The 22,986-nt window shown below is 40.4% G+C and overlaps 1 protein-coding gene across 1 annotated transcript in view; it reads left to right on the top strand.

The window, feature by feature from the left end:
- Positions 1 to 22,986, top strand: part of NCKAP5 (NCK associated protein 5) — a 640,837-nt gene that overhangs the window by 302,918 nt on the left and 314,933 nt on the right. Inside the window, exon 4 of the mRNA XM_044438433.1 lies at positions 6,062 to 6,125. Coding sequence (XP_044294368.1) covers positions 6,062 to 6,125 — 64 coding nt within the window. The remainder of the gene's footprint in view (positions 1 to 6,061; positions 6,126 to 22,986) is intronic.

Here is a 22,986-nt window from a genome sequence, read left to right as displayed (position 1 = left end):
TTCAACCGAGAGGTTACCAGAGCATGAATCACCATTGCTAGGCAATGCTTGTCCAGGTAAGGATGCAGCTGGTGGATCAGCCAAAGATGTAGGAAAGCACTCCTTGCCACTGCCACCACCTGGGATTCCAGTGACAGCTCTGGGTCAAGGAGCACTCCCAAGCTGTGGACCCTTTCCTTTAGAGGGAATGCTACCCCGTCCAGGACAAGGTCAAAGTCACTTACCTGAAACCGCGATCCGCTCACCAACAGGACTTCTGTCTTATCTGGCTTGAGGCTTAGTTTATTGGCCCTCATCCAGCCCATTACATTGGCCAGGCACTGCTTCACCACTGCCACCGTCTCACCTGGAGTAGATGTAAACAAAAGGTAGAGCTGGGTGTCATCAGCATACTGGTGAAACCGCAGTCCAAACCTCCTAATGACCTCTCCCAGCAGTTTCATGTAGATGTTGAAAAGCATGGGGGACAAATACAGCCCTGCGGAAACCCATGGCACAACTGCCACGGCACAGAGCTATAGTCCCGCAGCACCACCTTCTGGAGTTGGCCAGTCAGGTGGGAGCAGAACCACTGCCAAGCAGAGCTTCCTACTCCTAACCCCGCCAGCCTATCCAGAAGGATACCATGGTCGATGGTATTGAAAGCCATGAGAGGTCCAGGAGAACCAACAGGGATGTACTCCCCCTGTCCCTCACCCTGCACAGGTCATCGCAGGGTGACCAAAGCAGATTTAGTGCCATAACCAGGTCTGAAACCAGACTGAAATGGGTCCCAGATAATCTGTTTCAACCAAGAGTGCCTGGAGTTGTCCTGCCACCACCCACTCTAACACCTTGCCCAGGAACGGGATGTTGGCCACCCGTCTAAAATTGGCAACAATCTCTGGGTCCAGGGATGCCTTCTTCAGGATAGGCTGGATCACCACCTCCTTCAAGGGGTTAGGGACCCGGCCCTCCCTTAGTGAGGCGTTAACAATCTCCCGGACCCAGGGACCAATCCCGTAACTGGCTTCTTTAAGTAGCCAAGAGGGGCAAGGGTCCAAGAGACAGATGGTGGGACGTACCATTCCAAGCACCTTGTCCACATCATCAGACCACTATAACTGAAACTCATCCAATAATGATGGGCCAGACGGCACTCTGGACACCTCCTGTACTGGATTCAGATCAACTGTGGAGTCCAGATTGCGGTGAATATGAGCGACTTTTTCTCTAAAGTGCTGGGCAAAGTCATCACAGCAGGCTGCCGAAGGTGCGATTAAGTGATTAAGAAAACCAGATTAAGTGTGTGACTTCTTTCATGGGTTGGGTTGGTGACATGTTGAGACAGCCCCATGGCTGTCATGGAAGCCATGAAGTCCTGAGCCGCCCCAGCCAGATCCACCTCGGCATGGATATTGAAGTCCCTCAGGACCAACTTCTTAGGGGTGCTCAACACCAGGTCCGAGACGATCTCTGTCAGCTCGAAGGGAGTCTTCTGGGCAGGAGGGTGCACGGTACACCAGCAGAGTCCCTAATCTGTTTCGGTCGCCCAACACCAGGTACAAACGCTCAAGACCGAGTCTCGAAGCGACAAGAAGCCTCACAAGGGAAATACTGGCTCAGTGAACCAGACTGATTCCCCCTCCACTCCCCTCTGGGCATGACCAATGTTGCATGAGATATCCCGGTGGGCCTAATTGCCTGAGGGAGACATCTCCCCCTTTTCCCACCCAGGTCTTGGTAATACATGCCAGGTTGGCCCCCTCATTTATGATCAGATCATGTATGAGAGATGTTTTATTATGAACCAACCTGGTGTTTAACAGCAACACCATCACGCCCAAGAGCCGGCTGTTATTTCTGCCAGGAACCTTCTGGTTGGAGGAATAACCAAAAGAGGGGACTGGTATCAAACATTGGCCCCTCCTTCTCCTATGCTGGCTTGTTAGACCCCCAGCGCTATATCTACCCCTGCCCATAGTCACCCCAGTGGTGACGCCCACCTGCTCCCAACATAAAATCATCCTAAATTAAAAACAAATAGAACAGTCGCCACAAATGAACAACAATAATAACCAGACAAAAAGAAAAAGAGTGGGGGGGGGGGAAGAAAAAAGAAAAAGGGGGAAAAAAAGGACCAAAACCCCAGCCCAGCCTGGCCCCTCATGGCCCCAAACGGTCTGCCCTTTGGCTGTAGTCCCAAGACCGCCTGCCCTGGCTGCTGCTGGCAAGAAAAGGGCTCCGGCTGCCCCGCCCATGCACTGTCCTTGCGCTGCCCGCCGTGCCCGGCACGGCACAGCCTGGCACGGCTGCCACCTGTGCGGAAGGCCGGGGGAGGGAGGAAGTGTGTGCGGGACCGCGGAGGCCCTGCCAGTGTTGTGGAGAACGGGGGCAGCAGCGGCCTAGCCCAGGTGCGTCCCAGCAGCAGTGGCGGATCAGCAGCGAGGGAGTCGGGATGGCCGTCCAGCGATGTCTCAGTCCCCGGGCCGATGTTGGAAACAGTCCCTTTTTAGACAAGCTTTCTTTGTCTGGGACTCATAACAGTGGTGGTTTAATTTGTTGTGCTGGATTAAAAAAATAAGGATAAAAGCCCCTTGTGTCAGAAAGTGAAATAGTATTGGTGAAGCTCAAATAAACTTTCTAGGTTCTGGAAGACTCTTGAAACATTTAGCTTCCTTTCCATTTCTATGTAGGCTTGAATGGGAATATTCAATCAGTTCTCCTTTTTCTTCTGTGAGAGAAAATAAGGCAGAATCTTTGAACAGACAGCTGAGAGAAAGTAAAAGAACTGTAGTAAACTGTACGGTTTGTACCAAGTATAATCTGATGTTGATGCCACCATTGCCCTCAATAAATAGGTCAAGAAATAATCTTTTGGCATTTGCTTCTTTAAGATCTTGTGTTGTTAATTGTTTCAGACCACAGTGTAATAGAACAATAAACCACAGAAGCACAGTGTGACCATCTGGTGAGAATAACAGTATGTTTCTATACATGTCTACTCTGAAGTAATAAACATTGAGATGAATTGGCATACTTCCAGATAAGTATGCAAGCTAAATTGTTTGAAACATGATTCACAAGTTTTATAATTTGCTTATGTTAGTATGTTAAGCAATGAAGGTGTCGAATATGCAGGTTTTAGTTGCACTATGGCATGAACTTAGAAAAGTTAGAACAATCTTATCAAAATCTACAAAGAAATAATTATGAGACTTGGGGACAAGCAAGATTGTTTAATGCCATATTTATACAGAGATGCATTTAATAACAGTGGAAAATTTATTCAGGAGTTGATTATAAAAACAATGTTTGCATCCAAATAACATATTTGTAATGTTTATAGTGGTGTTTGGGTTATTAATGGGTTTATAAATGGAGAACATTATTTTGTTACATGTGGTGTGTGTGTATTTTAAAAAAGCATAAAAATAACTTGCAAAATAAACAAAATATTCATAATTTGCTTAGTCAATGGTATTTGGTCTAAAATTCTACAAATTTCCTTGTTGAAGCATTCTTCCTTTAAGATAGATCTTTTTACTAGCTAGTTTGTGCGGTAAACAAAACCAAAAGAAAATGCTCATGTTCTCAAGACAAGGTTAGGGGGACACACCTACATCTACCAAGTCTTTATTTTTGTGTAATGTTCAGGTCAATAAAAATATAACATAATATGAAAGCAATTCTGAATTTAACAAGGAGCTATTCATTAACATTTCCAACTATCACAGTGAGAATAGTATTGTGTGACAGAAAAGGATACATTATTAAAATGTAAACACAAAAACACACATACAGAAAGAGAGGTTACTGTGGACATAGAGAAAATAGGCAATCAATATGTAAGGAACACATTATTAACTTGGTTACTGTCTATTATGAAAAGGAGACTGGTTTGCTGTCTGAAGTCATAACTTTCCAAACATAATGACTATCAATCACGAGGTATCCTGTGGATCCTCATAAATCTTTATACAGAAGCCTCTTTTTCTTTTCTTCTTTTCTTTTCTTTCATTCACAGACTTTTTAATCAGTGCCTCTCCTGACAGACTGATTCACAAAAGAGCATTGCTGGCACAATGTTTTCACTCTTACTTGATCCAATCTACCCAGTGGGGCACATTGGCAGAGAAAATAATGACTAGGGAGCTGTTATTGTCAGAATTGTTAGACCTTTCTGATGAGTCTGTCTATGGTGCACAATGATCAATGAAAACAATGCATGGTATTTTGAGGCTGTTTCGGAAAGGTGTACCTAGAGAGGCCTCCATGGCCTGGAAAAAACAGGGTATACAAACAGTTTTTTTTTTTTCATTCTTTGTGAGCTCTTGAGTGTTCTGGTCAATGTTAAAAAATGGTCTTGAAACCCTTAGGAGCTATTCTTGCCTAGTTTTGATGACTCCAGACTCAGGTAGTGCATATGCACAGGAGGGAAATGGGACAAAGGTGTGAGTTCACGTAGCTGTCTGTATGTCTCTACATGGGAACCTGGTTCACATTGCACAACAGTCCATCTGTGACTGTTAGGTCATTGGAACTCAGCCCAATTAACCCAAGATAGCCTTTTCTTTTTCTCCAGAAAATGCCCCTGAAATCCCAGATGTCTGAACCTACCATGGGTAAAGTCCAATGGCAAGCAATATGTGAAACAAGAACAGGAAAAATCCTCACCCCTCTTGGCAATATAGCCTCGTATGCTGCCACAAGGAACAACTGTTTTAAAAAGTCCCAGTTGAACACTGGCTGTTCAGCTCTTTTTTAAAAGAATACTTTCACACTGCAATTCTTCCTTCCCTCACTTTTTTGGTAAGTGCTTTTTATTGCTATACTTATGGTTGGACTTGTGCAAGTGCAGAGGTTTGCACTAGCATAGGTTCAAGGAAAAAGGAAGCCTTGATAGTGCACTTCTTTTTTTCCTTGATAGTGCACTTTTTATACTTTTTCCTGAGGCACTAGCCATTTGGGAAAGTGCAAAAGCGCATCCCTTTTTCTGGGAAAAGAACTTTGAATCCTTTTTAAAAGGGAGTTGGACAGTTCAATGTTATGTTTTGTTTTGTTTTGTTTTTCCCCATCAGAAACATATGGCTATTATGTGCCTTATCAAAGAGTCATGGAGCAGAGAACAACCTACAGTGAATCCAGTTTTCTGTCAGCTGTACTGTAGGTTGTTCTTGAAACAGTTTACCCACTGTGGCTTATTGCCAGAATGAGAAGGAAAGTCCACCCATGTTCATGGACTAAGCTTTTTGCATGGCTCCTATGTGCATACAGTTTGAATGTGTAGAGAGTCCTCATAAATGGTTGAGGAAACACATTATAGTCAACCATCTTCACAGTTCCTAACACACATATACTGTATGTTGTGACTATATAGTCTTGATTATAGCTCGTGAGTATAGAAGAAGCAAATACTTACACGTAGGATATGGCACAGCTTGCCTCTGCTCTTTCCATGCACAAATAGTCAGTGTGTATTTGTTATGCAAATAGTGTTTATCTTGTTTTTCTGAGCCTTCATTGATGCCTTATGAATGATGTTTCTTTTCCCTTTGGACTACACTGAATGCAATATTTAGATGTGTGGGACCTCTGTTTTTGGAATGAATGGTTGCAGCTTAATTTCACTTTAGATTAATATTTTCTATATTGACATATTAATTTTATTACAACTGCATTTTTATAAGTGCTACAACTTGCTTTCAAATCCACTTTACATTTTGTAACACAAACTATGGTACTGTCACCAAGTAGAATGAAGTTTATATGCAATGTTATTGGCCATTTCACTAAACAATATACCCAAAGCAGATTTTTCATGAAGAGTCATGATTAGAGGGCACTTTATTCATGGGGGACACTTCTTCATTAAGTGGTGGTTAGATGAATCACATGTCAAGATAAGGAATCCATTGCTAATATCCAATAACGTGATAAAATATGGCAGGGGAACCAAATTCTGTCAACAGGGTAAGTGTATTGATGAGCAAGAAAGCTGCAATGCCATATAAACAGTACACTTTCCAGGCTAATGCAAAATGAAGGGCTATTTATGGTTTTGTTTTGTTTCCTTCCATAGGGAGAAGCTGTCTGTGGCTCGGCTTCAACAGGAAGTTGCACGAAATAAGAGTGACGGAACAATGGTAAATTTTGACAATTATTTCTTTGGCATTCCACTTCCCAAACAAGCTTCAGACGTGATTGCTTTGTTAGAGATTACAACAAAAATATAAAAGAACAATTGACAAATGAAGCAATCCCAACATTGCTTGGAAAAAAAATCTTCTTTGGAGGTCAGGAAATGGCTAGGAATTCTTGGAAAATATCAGTCACAATTTTCCCTTTCCAAAATGACCATGTGAGAAATCATGCCAATTTCACACATAAATAGGCTACTTTAGATTAAGATTAGATATACCTGATTAGAAATTATTCATTACTGACAATGAAGGATGGACAAAGAAGCCATGCAAACATTTAAAAGATTGATCATGTTTATTTTTAGTCTTATTTCCATTTAGCTTTAGTTCACACTTTGTGAAATTCATTTTCTTGCCATTTTGACCTTAGATTACTGTCTTGATTTAACAATAATTTACAATGGATTTTACTATTTTAGTGAACCTCTTATACTTCAGCTTTATGAATTAGGCCTGCTTATGCTGACTTGGGAAAGCTTTTCTGGCATGAAGGTAAAGGCCTAGAATGAATGAAACATGAAACCAGGTTTTAGTGCTATCTCAATGAACCTCTGTGGGGTTGAGCAAAACCTCAGGCTGGTATGTTTCTCCTCCCTTCCCATCCTCCCACTTGGAGGACTATTTAACCAGGGTTCAGCTTCTGTGGCTGTCACTATGTATACATCAGGAGTCATGCTTTAAAATGAAGTCCAGTTATTAAAGAAACCAGCTTAAGCAATCCAGGGCATATACTTTGTTTAGCAATTGATTGTAGTTTGTTTTAAACCACAATCCCTGCTTTGTACATGGCAACAAGCCAGGAATGGTAGAAACTGAATCCTACTTAAATCCTCCTGACCATATGGGAGGAAGGGAGTAGGGTATGAATCAAATGCAGTTTCCTTAGGCTCAGTAGAAGCACATCTGTTTTGTGTTAAAGTATGATGGCCAATAGTTCAGTATTGGCTTTGTGTCCTCTAAAATCCTTAATGAAAAATAAGGACTGGAAAAACCAGCGTTTTGTCTTCTATCCAATATCTGTGAGCAAATATGCATGATCTCCAGCAGTGATTCAGCCTCTGTGCCAACCATGGTCTCAGCAAAGGAGAATGTTATATGAAAATCAGTGTACACTTCTTTATGATGAACAGGTAGTCAGGTCAGGTGAGAGTCCCTGGGCCACCTGAAAGCTTCTTCATCAGCCTTTGGATAAACTAGGGCACACATTCTTCCTGCCTATATAGTGCCTTTTCCTGTACCAGAATCTGACAAGCACCTATAGCATATATGTTGCATTTGTGCAAGATTATGATATTTGACTGGGTCTGATTTACTGAAATTTCAAAGAAATTGGCCTGAAGTGAACTTTGGGATTTAGCATACAGATTTCACATCTGGAAGTCCTACCCCAAACTTGATGTATATGTGCCTGTATGATGAGCAATTTAGCCCATTATCATTGATTAATTCTGTTTCCTTCCCTTTGTGGACGAAAAATACTGATAAATATATGTTTATCACAATGAAAAATACTGAAAATTCAAATAAGAACTTGCACTCGTTGTGCCAATCTTCTGTTTGAAGGCAGTGTCACAATCTCTGATGCAAAGTTTGTATTGCTGGGGGAATTAAATTAGCAAATAAGATTAGGTTGTCAGAATATACTATTCCTCCTGTTGGAATGAATGACAAAATTTAGCACATGCTAACAGTTATCATGGAAGTGCCACTGAGAACAGAAAAAAAGTTTCTACTCTCTATGTGTCCATTGTCTCAGAGCTTGTGCCAGGGACGTGCAAATCTCAACTCTTTCCCTGCAAGCAAAGCATACTTTTCTTGGCACTTAAGTTTTGCTTTCCGAACAGAAGAATGGATGCCTCTTCTCTATGAAGTAAAAACAACTACTACTACTACTACTACTACTACTACTACTACTTACTATAGTGTTCATGGGGCCCCTTATGTTTTTGCATATTGCAACAGAGTACCAGTTTGGGGTCCATTGAAGCAGTATGGATGCACCAGTTGCTGGTGTATATACTTTAATTAAATGTTACTTCACCATAGATTGGCTGGCACACACATGCACTGTGCTTTAGGCAACTTACGGAATTCTAGTAGTGGCTGCTTGAGCAGCAGCTGCAGCAGCAGGATACTAATTGCAACCAGCATCTTTCATAGCTTAGCCACTTGTGTGGTCTGGCGTTAGCAAATATCAGGGCTTGTCTCTGTGATGATGCTGTCTCTGTTTCTTAGCCCCAGGCTGGAGTAGTTGTATCCTGCCGTTCCTGGTACCCAGTGGTAGGTCTCATGCCATCACGATTTAAATCTGAACACTGTTTCCCTGCCTACTTCAGCAGCAGTAATACATCCGTTTACATTATTGCCTTCTTTATGTACAAAAATATTGTAAACTAACCACAGTGACATCCTCTGGGCCGACAGTCTGTTCTTTTTAAGTTGTATGCAGATGTCAGTGATAGCAAGTGAATGAATGTGTGGGTGCATAAAAAGAGTTTCCAACAGTTTGTTCACAGGTGACCATGCTAATTATATAGAAAATAGAAACTTGCCTAGATGAAACATTGTTTTGATCTGTCTGCATATGGTGCCGATGAGAAAAGGTTGCAGAAGCTTTGATAACTCCAAGCAAGCACCTTACTTCAACTAGGGCTGAAATAAGGACTTTAAAGTCTCTTTCGGTCCATTTCTCTTATCCTCCATCCTCTATGATGAAGAATGCCAGACTCTTAAAGAGCCAACCTTCCAACTTGGAGATGAATGTTTCTCCTCTGCTCTGTAGCTTTTGCTCCTGATTATCTTCCTGTACAGCTGAAGTGGTAGGCATTTGTCTTGTCACTGGTTCAATAGCACGTGGCTCAAGAGAAAGGGCTTGTGAGGATCCTGGCTCTGAGTCAGTGTATTGAGCTAGTCCAGCTGTTTAGATGGCATTTCAGCAGTCTCAGGCTCAGCTAGCTTTTCATCCTCCTGCAGTCCCAACTCTGAAGCCAGGGCTGTGGCTTCATTCCTTGCCCCAAGAGCTCTTCTGGAAAGGATGGGCATGTGAAGGCAACAACAAAAATATTGTACTGGATAGATTACACTGGTGATGATAAAGCATTCTAAGGGATTTGTAATCCAGGTTGAGTGGTCATAGGTGATTGGTAGATATTTCTCATCCAGATTGGGAAGGACTTGAGTGGTGGTCATAGGTGATTGATGGACAATCATACTACATCTGAAACCTGGAAGGATTTACTTGCCAAGTGTATGTATGTGTTTTTTATACCTCTTTCAGTAGGGTTAGTGGCTGATGTAGATCTGATTGGATTACCAATAATTCAGTTATTATTTTCTTGGCAGATACAATTTTTGAAGAAGGGAAAGTGACTGGAATTAAATCCTTAATTAGCAAAGAAGGAGCAATGGTGGCTTGAACTGTGCACCATGTTGTATGGGAATTTGGTTATGGTAAACATGTGCTCAGTTACTATGTAGAATCACAGCAGTGATACTATTCTGAAGTGTAGTTTGTGTGTTTTTCTGCCAATCTGTTCATAGGTGATATTTATTTGGTTTTAAATTATTGTTAGTTCCTTTAAGGGTTTACTGATGACTGTGTATTTCTAAGAAGCTGAAGAGTGCCAGAACTTGGAAATGAACTGAGTTTCTCAATCTGAAATAAGGTGGATATAGATGGGATATATGTTGCAGAAACAAACTTTTTGTTTCCTTGGCTATTGGGATCTGCAGCAGGGGAGAAAATGTGCCATCTTAAATTTTTGAAAGCACATTAACAAATACCAGGGATCAAAATAATTGGACAAGAGAAGAAGTTGCTCCAGGTTTTCAGAAAGTGCCTGTAGGGTAAGAAACATGGCATAGGTATGGTTTTTACTTGCATTTAGAATACACAGGACATAGAATTTGGTACCATGATGGAGCAGTCCTTGACATCCTCTGGTTTTTGAATGAAAAATGATTCCTTTCCTTGCATTTCTTGCACCGTGCACTAAACCATGGTGCTTTGTTTGCTGATACATACTGATGGCTCTCTAAAACTCTTGGGTCTGGATAGTTGCAGGAAAGTGTTCTGTTGTAAGAGCGTTGCTAGTGTTGGTTCTCTTCCCCATGTATTTATTATTTATTTATTTATTAAAACCTTTTTTATGCCGCCCCATTCACTGAAGCCTCGGGGCGGCTTACAACAATAAATTAAAACATCATAAATAACATTTTAAAATATATACATTAAAATAAAATACAAATATACAATATAAAATAAGCCGCCCTGGCCAGATAAAATTCAATAATATTAACTTTTAAAATGCTGCTTAAATAAAAAGGTCTTTGCCTGGCGCCGAAAAACAAATAACGATGGCGCCAGGCGGACCTCTCTGGGGAGCACATTCCATAACTTAGGCGCCACCGCTGAGAAAGCCCTCCTCCGAGTAGCCACCCTCCTAACTTCTTTCACGGAGGGCTCCCGGAGAAGGGCCTCTCCCGCCGATCTCAGGGGGCGGCTGGGCATATATGGATGTAAGCGCTCCTTCAGGTAGCCAGGACCCATGTAGGTCCTGCACCTGCCCGTTACATGGGTAGTGGCTCACCTGACCTGACTGGATAATGCTTATGTCACTGTGACAGATAGGTTGGAATTCTGAACATGACTTGCACCCAGTTTAACCTTTATCTGGAAACTCAAGTTAATCACTTCAGGAAGAGCTTCTCAGCCCAGGGGAGCTCATCTAGAAATCATGTTGTAACTATTCAAGGTCTGACCCACCAGGGTAGGAGCATTCTAATTCATGTCCTGGGACAAATGGCAGGGGCAGCTGCTGTATCTTGGTGTAGCTCTGAACCCTGTCATAGTTGACAGATGCCATAATTGATAGTCTCATTCTTCTGGGGATAGTCTGGAGACTGGGCTGCATGAGATGCCAGTTTTCCCATCACATGACCCTTACGTTCAGTGGATAAGCACAAAACACACCCTTACCTAGTCATTGGAGACGCTGCTGGGCTATACTTCTATATAGATTTGGTATTGAGATAAGGAGTAAAATGAACTTATGACTTTCAACACTTCCCTGGTGTGTACGTCATCTTCATCCTGTGTGAATGGGTCAGAGCAAACAACTTGTTCTGATGAGGGTTGGAGGAAAACAGAAGCATCTTGAACCTCAGCCCTAGTCCATGCCTCCTATGTGTGTCCTGCTTTGCTGAAGATCTTTTAGAGACCAAAGGACCTTCTCTGGTCTGAAGAGGAATGCTGTTTCCTTGTTTGCTGGCTGCTTGTTTGGTACAGTCCCTGTGCTGCAGGCATGGGGTCCCTCCGACTGAGAAGAAAGTGTTCATGAGGGTCCTGGGACTGGTTTGACATACTCTGGTTCAGTATGCTGAGCCTAATTTAGATCCTTAGCTGCCGGAGTTGTAGGCTGCCATGCCACTGGCCAGTTCTGACATTGAGATGAGGACTATGACAAGCATTTTCTGATCATCATTCATTGACTAATGAATTGATGGGCTATTTTTAATAGTGACTTGTACTAGTGAATTTAGTATTTTCTGTTAGTATTTTCCATGTGTTGCTGTAAGAGCCATGAATCTGAAACAAGAACATATGACGTGAGAATGTTTTGACCTCTGATTCTTCACTTCATGTTTGCCCAGCAATTGCTTGCCCAGTGAGAAGAGTGACTAATTAATAACTGTTGGCCTTCTCCGCATGAATTGTGTTGAGATCATGCCCTGTAGGATTTCCTTCTTTGCACAGAAGTTTCTTGTGAATCTCTTTTCAAACTATAAACAGCTTAGGGTTTCATTTGACCCCAGCCATGGTAAAAATAAAGAGAATATAAATTATTGGGCGTATTAAGGGCAGTATTTCCTTTTTGCATACCAGCAGGACCCATTCCATGAATGATTGAGGCAGTCTTCCTAATGAAGCTAGTTTTTACTAATCTAGTTTTTAAAACGACAAATTAAGGTGTTTTCCACCCTAGATGGGACATCGCTACCAGGTAGTCTGATGCTTCCCATAACTTGTAGTTTGTGAACAAATGCAGTGCAGGAGGTTTAGCTTTTATTGGAAACAGCTTTTTGCCATACACTTTTATTATAAAGGTGCACTTTGGTGGCTACTCTTAGCACAAACATGAATTACTTTTGACAGATAGGTGAAAGCAATATTTCAATCATATCCGTATCAAATAGAAAAGTTTTCACAGCATGGTTGCTTTTATTTTTATATCATACTTTTATGAATTATGATATTATTTTCAAAAGTTATACTAATATGATTTTATTTTTTCATATTGTATTTCATGCTTTTTGGAGTCATTACCAGGAAGCATGCTCACATGACTCCAGTTCTCCGGCAGCTTCATTGGCTTCCCATTGAACTCCGGGCCCAATTCAAGGTGTTGGTGATGACCTATAAAGCCCTAAACGGCTTGGGTCCTGGTTACCTGAAGGAGCGCTTACGTCCATATATGCCCAGCCGCCCCTTGAGATCAGCGGGAGAGGCCCTCCTCCGGGAGCCCTCAGTGAAAGAAATTAGGAGGGTGGTTACTCGGAGGAGGGCTTTCTCAGCGGTGGGGCCTAAGTTATGGAATGCGCTCCCCAGAGAGGTCCGCCTGGCGCCGTCGTTATTTGTTTTTCGGCGCCAGGCGAAGACCTTTTTATTTAAGCAGCATTTTAAATGTTAATATTATTGAATTTTATTTGGCCAGGGCGGCTTATTTTATTTTACTGTATATATTTTAATTGTTATTGTTTTAATGAATTTTGTATTTTATTTGATGTTGTAAGCCGCCCCGAGGCCTTGGCAAGGGGCGGCATAGAAATGTTTTAATAAATAAATAAAATAAAAGCAGGATATGAAACTCAAGGTGGAGTATTTTAAGTAATTTTTAGCTTTCAAAATATGCTGTTGTTACTGCAAGACTTTGGGTGAACTGCCTTTCTTTAACTACTATGGCTTTCATCAAAGAATCCTGGGAAATATATTTCTTTTCTGCTTGCAGAAAGAAGTTTTCACAGGGGAAGGAATGTGTGGATATATGCTTACATTTGCAAAATTCAGTGGCCTCAAGTCACTTCATGTGTTTCATGTGCTTCATTTTCACTGAAATGAAAAGAATTTAGCTCACACTGTAATCTGTTAGTAAAATAGCTCACTGCTGGATTGCTGTCCATGGTAGAATAATAGTAGTGAATACACTGAAACAAAATATTGAATATAACTAAAGGATGTAGAAAATAACTTGCATTTGTAATGAGTCCTGTTCAAGCAAAAGTCAGATTTTAGTATTGTTGCATTTACCTAATGTGAGGCATATGACACTTATCCTGTTTCAAAATTCCTAGTTCTGAGTCTAAATATATTAACTCTTGTTAGATTCCCTTTGTTCTGTGGCCTGTAGCATACATTACACCGTTCAAGCTATTTCTTTATGAAGGTTAAAGTGGAATCAATTGTATGAAATTGCCTTTCATGTTGGCATAGATTTCACTAAGGGTGGGCCAGAAACCCTTATTTGCTGTGATCCCCGCTGTGGGTTTAAGTGATACAAAGTGATTATGGTGCCTTCTTCTCTGTACCCATCTAATTCACACCTGCACCCTTTTGTAGGAACACACCATGTTAACTGAATATGAGTTCCCAGTTGAATTGGTTACCTCCCTTTTTGTAATCCTTCAGCATTAGATTGATTTATGAATGTATCATATTCTTTGTTAGCATGTAAACCACTAATTAATTTAAAGCCCTCCTGGGAAAAATTAAAGCTCTAGTTAAGACTTTCAACAGGCTCAGATGGTGCTAATAATAGGAAAGCAAGTTATATTAATGAATTTCAATGTGATCATCCCTGTCAGTGCTATGCCATAATTTTCTCCTAACCCCTCCCAAAATAGCCCAAGATACTGAAACAGAAGAAAGGAAGGAAGAAAGAAACAAAGAAAGAAAAGAATTAAGCTAACAAAACCCCATAAAATAAATTGTGGTATGTCATTTGAGATGATACTTCCCTGGAGTCCAGAGGGATTATAACAAAGACTAGCAGATTTAAATAACACGCAAACCTATTTATCTGTCCAAATGAATTCTCAGCTTTTAAAATCAAATAGATTGAAATATTTTTTCTTCTGATGTTCTTATCATCCAATGCCATCACAATGATGATGATTATGATGATAATGATAAGAGGCTCATTGGCCTGGTATGCTAAAATGGTGTTCACACATAATTTTGGATATATTACAATTAATATATAGCCAGAATCTGGGATACAGTTGTGTGATTATTTTAATCTCTGAGTTACTCTTATTTAATTTATTAAGAATATGCAAATAATAGGGTGCTCACTTATGTAGTGTTCACATATGCATGATCTATTCTGACAGCCTACTAAACTCCCACACGATATCTGCAGAAACTATTTTGGTATTAATTGTGAATGGAGATTCTAAAAGGATAAAATCCAGAACAAGAGTTCAGTAGAACTTTATTCCATTTGTAGACAATTAATGATAAACAATTATTCTAGGAAATTTATAGAATTATGGTGCTTGAAATATCTTTTAGATTAATTGTATAGTCCAACATCTTCTCAAAGCACTCAACATTTCCTTCCTGGACTGTCAAGGCAGAGAACAGTTTTGGAAGTCTGGATCCAGTGTAATACATGCTTGCAAAGGACTCTTTCCTCTGCCTGGATGTGGAGGGAACACAGCATTCAGAGGTGCTGAATGTTGCTCAGCTGGGAGCTGTACTGAGTCATGAGCAGATTTATCTTCTGTTTGCTTGCTTGTTTGTTTGTGGTACTTATATACTACTATTTATACTAAAATCACTTTACATATACATACTAAAATAACATTTAATGTACAATTGAAAATATTACAATATTGAAATAATATATTAAAATTATTATTTATTTTATTTATTTATTTAAAACATTTCTATGCCGCCCCCATCGCAACAAAGCCTCGGGGTGGCTCACAAAAAATACATATTCCAATTCTGATCACAATATAGAGAAATTGGAAAAGCATAAAAGCTAAAACAAACAAACAAGTAAAATGCAGCAGCAAAGTTAATTTAATTAGTCAGGGATAGTCTGGGTGAGCACAGCTAGTATAGCACAGTGCTGAGAATGCTGGGCTGGGACTCAAAAGATCCAGATTCTCCTTCCCAGGTGGTTCCCAAGCTCACTGGGTGAGTTTGGGCCTATCATTCTCAGCTGAACCTGCACCCCAGGGTTGTTGCGAGAATAGAAAAAGGAAGGAATGCCTCTCCGGGATCCTTGCAGTAGGAAACAAGATAGAATATCTATGTAAGAAATGAATACATCTTTTTTTCAAGAGGTCTTTGAAACATGCCATGTTTTCTTCCTTCTGAACTGCAGAGGGAGGATTTTCCAAAGCATGAGTGTTGCTGGCAAGAATGCCCACTGTCAAGGTATTTCATGGTGACATTCTGTTCATTTGGGAATGAACAACAAAGCCTCATTTAAAGACCTTTAGGTTCAGCAGGGTACATTTAAGGAGAGGCGTTCTGGCAGACACTCTGGTCTCCAGTTGGCTACAGCGTTGAACGACAATAATGGAAGCTCGAACATGCCATTCTGTGCACGTATTCTGTGAGCATGGCAGGGAGAGCACCCTAGCTGCTGCTTTCTGCCCTAGCCAGGTACAATGGGAGCCCCGCATAGAGGGCATTACAAAGGTATAACTGTCAGGCTGCCGTTGCATGGACCATCACGGCTAAGCTATTCCTATGTACAGTTTTCTGTTGGGCTGCCTACTTCAAGGAAGGTAAGTGATCATATTTCTTAAATTTGCCCTTCCTGAAAGGAGATATTTTAGTCACATTCATGGAAGTGAACCCATCCAGTTGACATAACTAATTGCTAAGGTAGACTACAGTTGCTCAAAACCTGACAAGTATAACTGGCAAATTTCATGTTTGAGCAGGGAATTGAACTAATGTCTTCCCAGTCCAAATCCAACATTCTATCCATTATACAGCACTGTGTGTGTGTTTTGTTTTGTTTTTTTTTTTAGCATAAAACTTAGTAAAACACATACATGACCTAATTTGATTTGAATTTCTTTTGGAAGAACTCCTTCCAGTCGGAACCAAATGTCTATGTGGTCTTAGTAGGCACATGGGGAAACACTATCAGAAGTCCTGTCTTACTGACCATATTGATTTACATTGTAATAGAGAAGAAGGGGACTCTTCAGCTGCCTATCTCCCAAAGGCTTATTCAAGTACTTTGTACTCCCTGGAAGCAGACACAGACTAGAATACAATCTGCAGTTTAAGTACATACATTTTTGAGTTTGCTGTTTAGTTTGTGGAACAACAAAGCAGCAACAAAATGTAAAACATTCACACTTTTGCAAATGTACATGAAGATAAGTGGACACAATGATGCTTGCACATGACAGTCTGTTCTGATAGATTCCTCTGATTCTGAGGAGGAGGATATGAGGGACAGAGGGCTGATAGGTTTCAAGGTTACCTAGTAAAGTTGTTCAGAAAGACCATGAGAACCAGCCTGCCTGGGAAGGTAGGGGGCTGCAGTGATAAACATTAGGAACGAAATTCCTTGAGGCAGTCAGGAGAGGACAGGTGAGTGAGCCCACCAATTATGAAGTGCCTGCTGCCTAGCTGGCAAGCAGCAGGCACTGCCCTGGGGGAGAAGCCAGAAGCTTTGCTGAAGCTTCCATTTAGATTCAACTCTTTACATGGGCACATGCTTCTCCCCTATGTAACAAAGAGATGCTATTTGGATTATTACTGTGCTCCACTTCTAAGATTTTGCTTTCAGTCGACTGGAAGTGGGAAATGACCTGCTTACAACAGATGCATTAATCCGTAGAAGAAAAATGTGTGCATTTCAGAGGTTTTCAGTTAATGTGCCGATTGGGAAACGAGGAAAGAGAAGAAAACAAAAAGGAAAAAGTAACTCGGAATCTGATACAGGTAGACTTCCAAGGTGGAATTTGAGGACATGATGATGAGCTCAAGTTTTGCTGATTTGCACATCCCTTTTGTGGGGTCCTCTTAATCCACAGGGTCTTATGTTTTTAAAGTCCTTCATATTCCAGAGAAAGATTGTCATGGAAGTTCCTGTTTTTATAGTTTAGGTCTATTTCCTAATGTCTATATACTTCTTAGTGCTATTGTAGCAATTTTTCCAGCTATCCAATGTAACAGCAACCTCTTCTGACATTAATGATGCTCCATTAATCAGCTGGCAGGGAGTGCATATGAACTTGGCACGCTTGGCTGTGTGAGAGACCCAGCGCATTCTATTGGCAGCACGCTGGGCCTTTACTGGGCGAGTGGGAGTTGCATGCTTGCTTTTGAAATAGCTGTCTTACACATGGAAGCGCAATGCACCTCCTCCAGCTTGGAGCTCTTTCTTATCTCAGGAGAAATAAATCTGTGCATTGCCTAGGGCGATTGGAAAGTCTGTTGATGCAGAAGCATTGGGGTCATTTGGAAATAGATGTTGTTTAGCAGTAAATTAAGTGTTAAAGGATTAGATACAAAAGGATGAATTATTTTTTTTTAAAGAAAACTCCAACATTCAGTTTATTTCAATTAATTTCTAGCAATTGTGTCTTATGAAGAAATATATTCAGGCAAAGGTCTGGCATTTCTTCCATCACTTTGTCTCTACTTTCTCTGTGATTTTCTGCTTGTAGAAGTGTGTGTGTGTCTGTTAAAGTTATAGTTGGCAATTATGTTCAGGTGAAGGTTTGCAAATGTATTCAGTATCTAGTCACATAAAAACGTGAATGTGTAGACTGATAAGCATGATATGTATGATCAACATTTAGCATTTCAGAAATCATTGTGGCATATGCCTACCTCTTACCATTTAGAGAGAGGTCAGCATAATTTCATTTCATTTCATTTCATTTCATTTCATTTCATTTATTACATTTGCATGCTGCCCCATATTTGTTTTTCGGCGCCAGGCGAAGACCTTTTACTTCAAACGTTATTTTAATTGTTAATGTTATTTATTTATTTTATTCTTTGGCCAGGGTGACTTAATTTATACTGTTAAATTATATCGTTTTATATGATGTTATTTATTTATGTTTGTGAGCTGCCCCGAGGCTTCGGCGAATGGGGCGGCATAGAAGTTCCCTAAATAAATAAATACAATACAATAAGAAAAAGTACATATTCAATAAAAATACAATACATTAGAGCAATACAATCAAGCAATAAAATATTTAACTGTAAGCGATACAAACCTTCATACAATAGAATAATACCTAATGCAATGAATAATATCAATAATAATAAGATATAGCTATAATACCCCCCCCACAGACAAAGCCTAATTATCCATTAGTACAATTAAAGAAACACAGCCACACAGTCACACTTACAACCCCATGCAACAGGGTAACCCAAAAGGCTCACAAAGTGGGGCCCAGTCTCCAAGGCCCCACTCAGGAGGAGTACCCAGTGCGGCATGGCTCGCTGCTCCTAGCCAGCTCCTTTTGAAGTGTCCCTCCTCTCCCCCTTCTGCTCGACCGTGCTGCTGTTCCTCCCACAAATGGCAACGCCAACCAAGGTCAAGCTGGAGTCCACTGGGGCAAGTGCAGGTGGCCCTCGCGCTGGCACGTGGCGAGCTGGAAGCGGTGGCAGAAGCAGCAGGCAGGCAGTATGTCAGGTTGAACTCGTTGCCTGCATAGTTAAACTCCAAGAAGGAAGCTCATAATTCTATAGGAAGACCACTTTCAAAGGTTTTTAACAGAAGAACACTATGTTACATTGTTAGTTTTGAAGCTATTGTAAGTTTTCATCTTACGAAAATTTGCATGGAATGAGAAAATACAAGGGGTGGGACCCAAAAATTACAAGAAGTATCTTCTGGACGGTGGGCTTCTTGTAGTACAGGCTGCCCCCACTAGATGAGTGTTCTGGGAATCCATCTGCATCAGTGTATCCGGCTGGGTTGTTGTGAGAGGCTGCGTTCAGCTCCACTGTGTTGTTTTTGGAGACTCTTTCAATGCGTGATGGCTGATTTACATGAAATTTTGTTCAGCTGAGTGTTCAGCAGTTTTTGACCAAAAACGGCATGACCCTTGCACCCCACCATCCCTATTCACCCGATCCCATCTCATGTGACTTTTTTTTGTTTCCCCGGATGAAAAACGTCCTTAAAGGGAAATTTTTTGCAGATGTGGAAGAGGTGAAACAAAAAAGGGCAGAAGCACTAAAAGGCATCAAAATTAACTAGTTCAAAGCTTGTTTTGAACAATGGAAAAAACTCGTTTTCAACAATGAAAACAACGTCTTGATAGGTGTATTGCAAATGGATAACACTTTGAAGGGGACTGAAGTTTGAACATGTAAAAATAAATACACAATTTTTATAAATACATTCCTGGTTTTAGTGGGCCCCTCCTCGTATTCTACAATTTTAATTGCAAGCAAGGGTGTAATTTATGAAAAGATGCAGTTTTTGCAGTGCTCTATTGAACAGGATTAACTTGTTGACAAAGAAGACAAAGTTCTGTCTTTTTTAGTTTGCTTGATTTCCAAGTGATCTTCTTAGATGCCACACTAAATTTCTTTGGAGACCATCCCTGGGGCCATAATATCAGTCAGAAAACTGCTTGGAAGCTGTTCTGCTGTTAGCAATTCGTGGTTCTCCAGATCTTTTGGCCCACAAGTCCAGCATGGCTCACTACTGACTAGGATGGCTATGAATGATTGTAGGCTAAAATATCTGTAAAGCCGTAAGTTGCACTCCTGTGGCAAGTAAAGTTATGACCATGGCAGTTTTTATCCTTCTTTCCTTCCTGTTAGAAACGGCTCTTTCCTCTTTCCTTCCTGTTTGGCTCTTTCCAGTTTCTGTGGTTGTTTCCATGGTAAGTTCCTTGGTGAGGCTGAAATTTGAGTGTTGTGGTGGGAATAAGCTGGGCATTCTTGGTGGGGGGAGTCAGTGAGCAGGGAGCTAATGGGTGACAATCCAAGGAACCCTAAGCTCTCACAGCTGGGTACCCAGCCCAGAAGAGAGTGCCGCTAAATGTATCTCTCCCAAGGCTGGCAATAGGAAAGACTTGCGTATTTCACTTTTCTCAATGGACAGGAAGAAACTATAGTAATCCCCCTCTACCTCTTAACATTGCTTGGTGATGCGAAGATCACCAAACCACTTCAAGTAGAAAAACCTGTTACAGAACCATTTATATTCTGATCACATGTAATAATCACCCTTTCATACCTTTCCACCAGTCAACTCTTGATCTATCTTGGGTAATCAGTAGGGGCATGTCTAGTGTTTAAAAAAGCAGCATGTATTTTGATCTGGTGCACTACCTCTAAACTTGGACTCTGAGTGGAGGATTGGCCCTTTTATTCTTGAAGGTTGTATTACTTAGGGTGCAATCCTATGCACATTTCCACAGAGAAAAGGCCTTCACTCGCTTGCCTCAGCCCTCATTTACAACCTAAACCATGCATTTCCATTAGACCGCAGTATATATATACTAATAAAGGCACACTTTGGAATAAGCTGCTGTACACTACAGTGGGATTTTTGTAAACAGGCAGGATTTGAATATTATCCTCATTAATCCCAAAGTATGCTTATTAGAAGGCTGAGAAGAGAAACTGGTTAGAAACTTAACAGCCAAGCTATGCATGAAGAGATCCAGGAATGAATCTAATATCAGTGGTGTGGTCATGCTAATTTGATCAAGGGATACCAGGAGTGGTAATTTTTAACCTGTTCTTCATACATTGTTTTCCCAGTATAACTGTCCAGAGTTTTTATTAGTCCAGCCTAGTAAAAGAAAGGGAAAAAAATTACTTACTAACCCCAGCAAGGGATATTGTCTGCTTTGAGACATGACTTGAGTCAATGAAATAGTGTGCAACACACACATGCACGCACACACACACAGTTTCAGTACCTCTAAGTCCAAGGTGAAGAAATCTGCATTTTATCCAGTTTGGGTTATCATTTGAAGGCCTTTTGAAGATTTTGAAGAATTTCATTATTCATCTTTCATTATTTCCTTATATATCCTTGCTTTATCTCAGTTGTGATCATGTCAGGTACCCTTTGAATGTATCACTGAGTATATAGTTTGCTTTGGTTGACAATTCTAAAAGGATTTAAAAAGTTGGCATATTTGTTCTGGTTTCATTGCCCCCTTGGTTGTCTCAGAAGTTTTATATAATGGAAATGCACTCAAAACATTTAATGGAATACGTTTACTTATTCATCTGGATACAGATTTCTTCATAATAGACTTTTTAAAAATACTGTTGGCTTTTAAAGTTATTAGATGTTACTAGTGTTTTTGCAGAGTTAGTGTCTATATTATACAATATTATACTCCCCCCATATTATACAGTAATTTTGGGAGGATATCTTATCTTAGTGCTCTTTTTCATTACTATTTTGGGCTTTCATTGTCAGTGGTTTCTCTAGTTTGTAATATTTTTTCTAGTTTTTAATTGCAAAATTAATTTCAATGTGACCATATAACTTTAATGATTTACTATTTAACCCAGTAAACATTTTATTTCATAAAAATAAACAAACCATTGGTTGTCTTGGTGTTCCCCAGATTTTCTTGATTTTGTTTTGTTTCGAATTCCATCATGTTCTATTTGTTTCTATTTTTTTCCTCTGTGTTTTGGTTTCAAATTAAGGCATTTAAGATTCTACAAAACATTGTCCTAAATTGTAAGAGGGATACATGCGCATTTGCTACTCTACCGAATCAGTTGTACCATGAAGTATCTTATCAAGTCTCATCTAATGAACTAGTAAGAATGCTGGTGGTTCTTTAATTAATCGATTCGCCTTTCTTCCAGAAGAGGGAGCTGTGTGCATTTAAAACGACTCCCATAACTAAAATTCAGTTCAAATGGAATCTCATGCAACTCATTAAGGACATTTTCAACTGAAGTGAAATTTAGAGAACTTTTTGAAATTTCTTTATCTCTAAATTGATGAATGCCCTACACTAAGCAGTACACACAATTGACTTTCACCTTCTGCAACAGCTTATCAGTTACTGTGGTCTAGAAGGTAGTCTTACAGCCTGATACTTAAATGGAAAGTTAAATGGAACGTACAGTTAAATCATTGTATACGGGGTTGGGCTTCTCTGTGACCAGTGAAAATGCCATAAAACTGCAGTGTTGGTTGCTTTGTTATTTAAATCCTCTGGGATAATCTTGCAGTTTGTATCAAATTTGGCCATACTAGTTAGTTGCAGATAAAACGTATCTTGAACGGGCTGAATTTCATATTTACTGAAGTAAAAACATGACTTTTAGAATTAATTAGATGTAAGGGTGCTTGTACAACTCATCTTTCTGGGAGCAAATAAGAGTGGGAAAAGTATAAGGGCGTTTTTTTTAATGTTGACAATCCAGTTCATAAAATTGCACTCACCCTGTCTAACCGTTTTCTGAAAATATTAAGCCTGCAAGTGTACATGCCTGCATGCACACATGCACACACTCTCTTGGCATATATGCGCCACATGAGGGTAGTAAGAACTCAATGCAGAACACAGACAGTGTTTCAAAAAGTACAGCATGCAAGGTAAAAAACAGCCCTGAGGTAAAAGTTGACATTTCTACATTGGATAACCCATGCAGAAGATGATCAAGGGCAGGTTGAAGGGAGTTCCACTTTATCCATTGGGTGTATTTACACCAGAAAAGCGGTTCCCTCTAGTGTGGAGCAAATCCCATTTTATGGCTAGGAACAGATTATGCTGCCTTAGGGCAGTACCTCAGTAGCTAATAGAT

The sequence above is a fragment of the Varanus komodoensis genome, unplaced genomic scaffold (assembly GCF_004798865.1).
Source record: "Varanus komodoensis strain SLA01 unplaced genomic scaffold, ASM479886v1 scaffold32, whole genome shotgun sequence".
NCBI lineage: Eukaryota > Metazoa > Chordata > Lepidosauria > Squamata > Varanidae > Varanus > Varanus komodoensis.
This window is presented reverse-complemented; position numbering and strand designations above follow the sequence as displayed.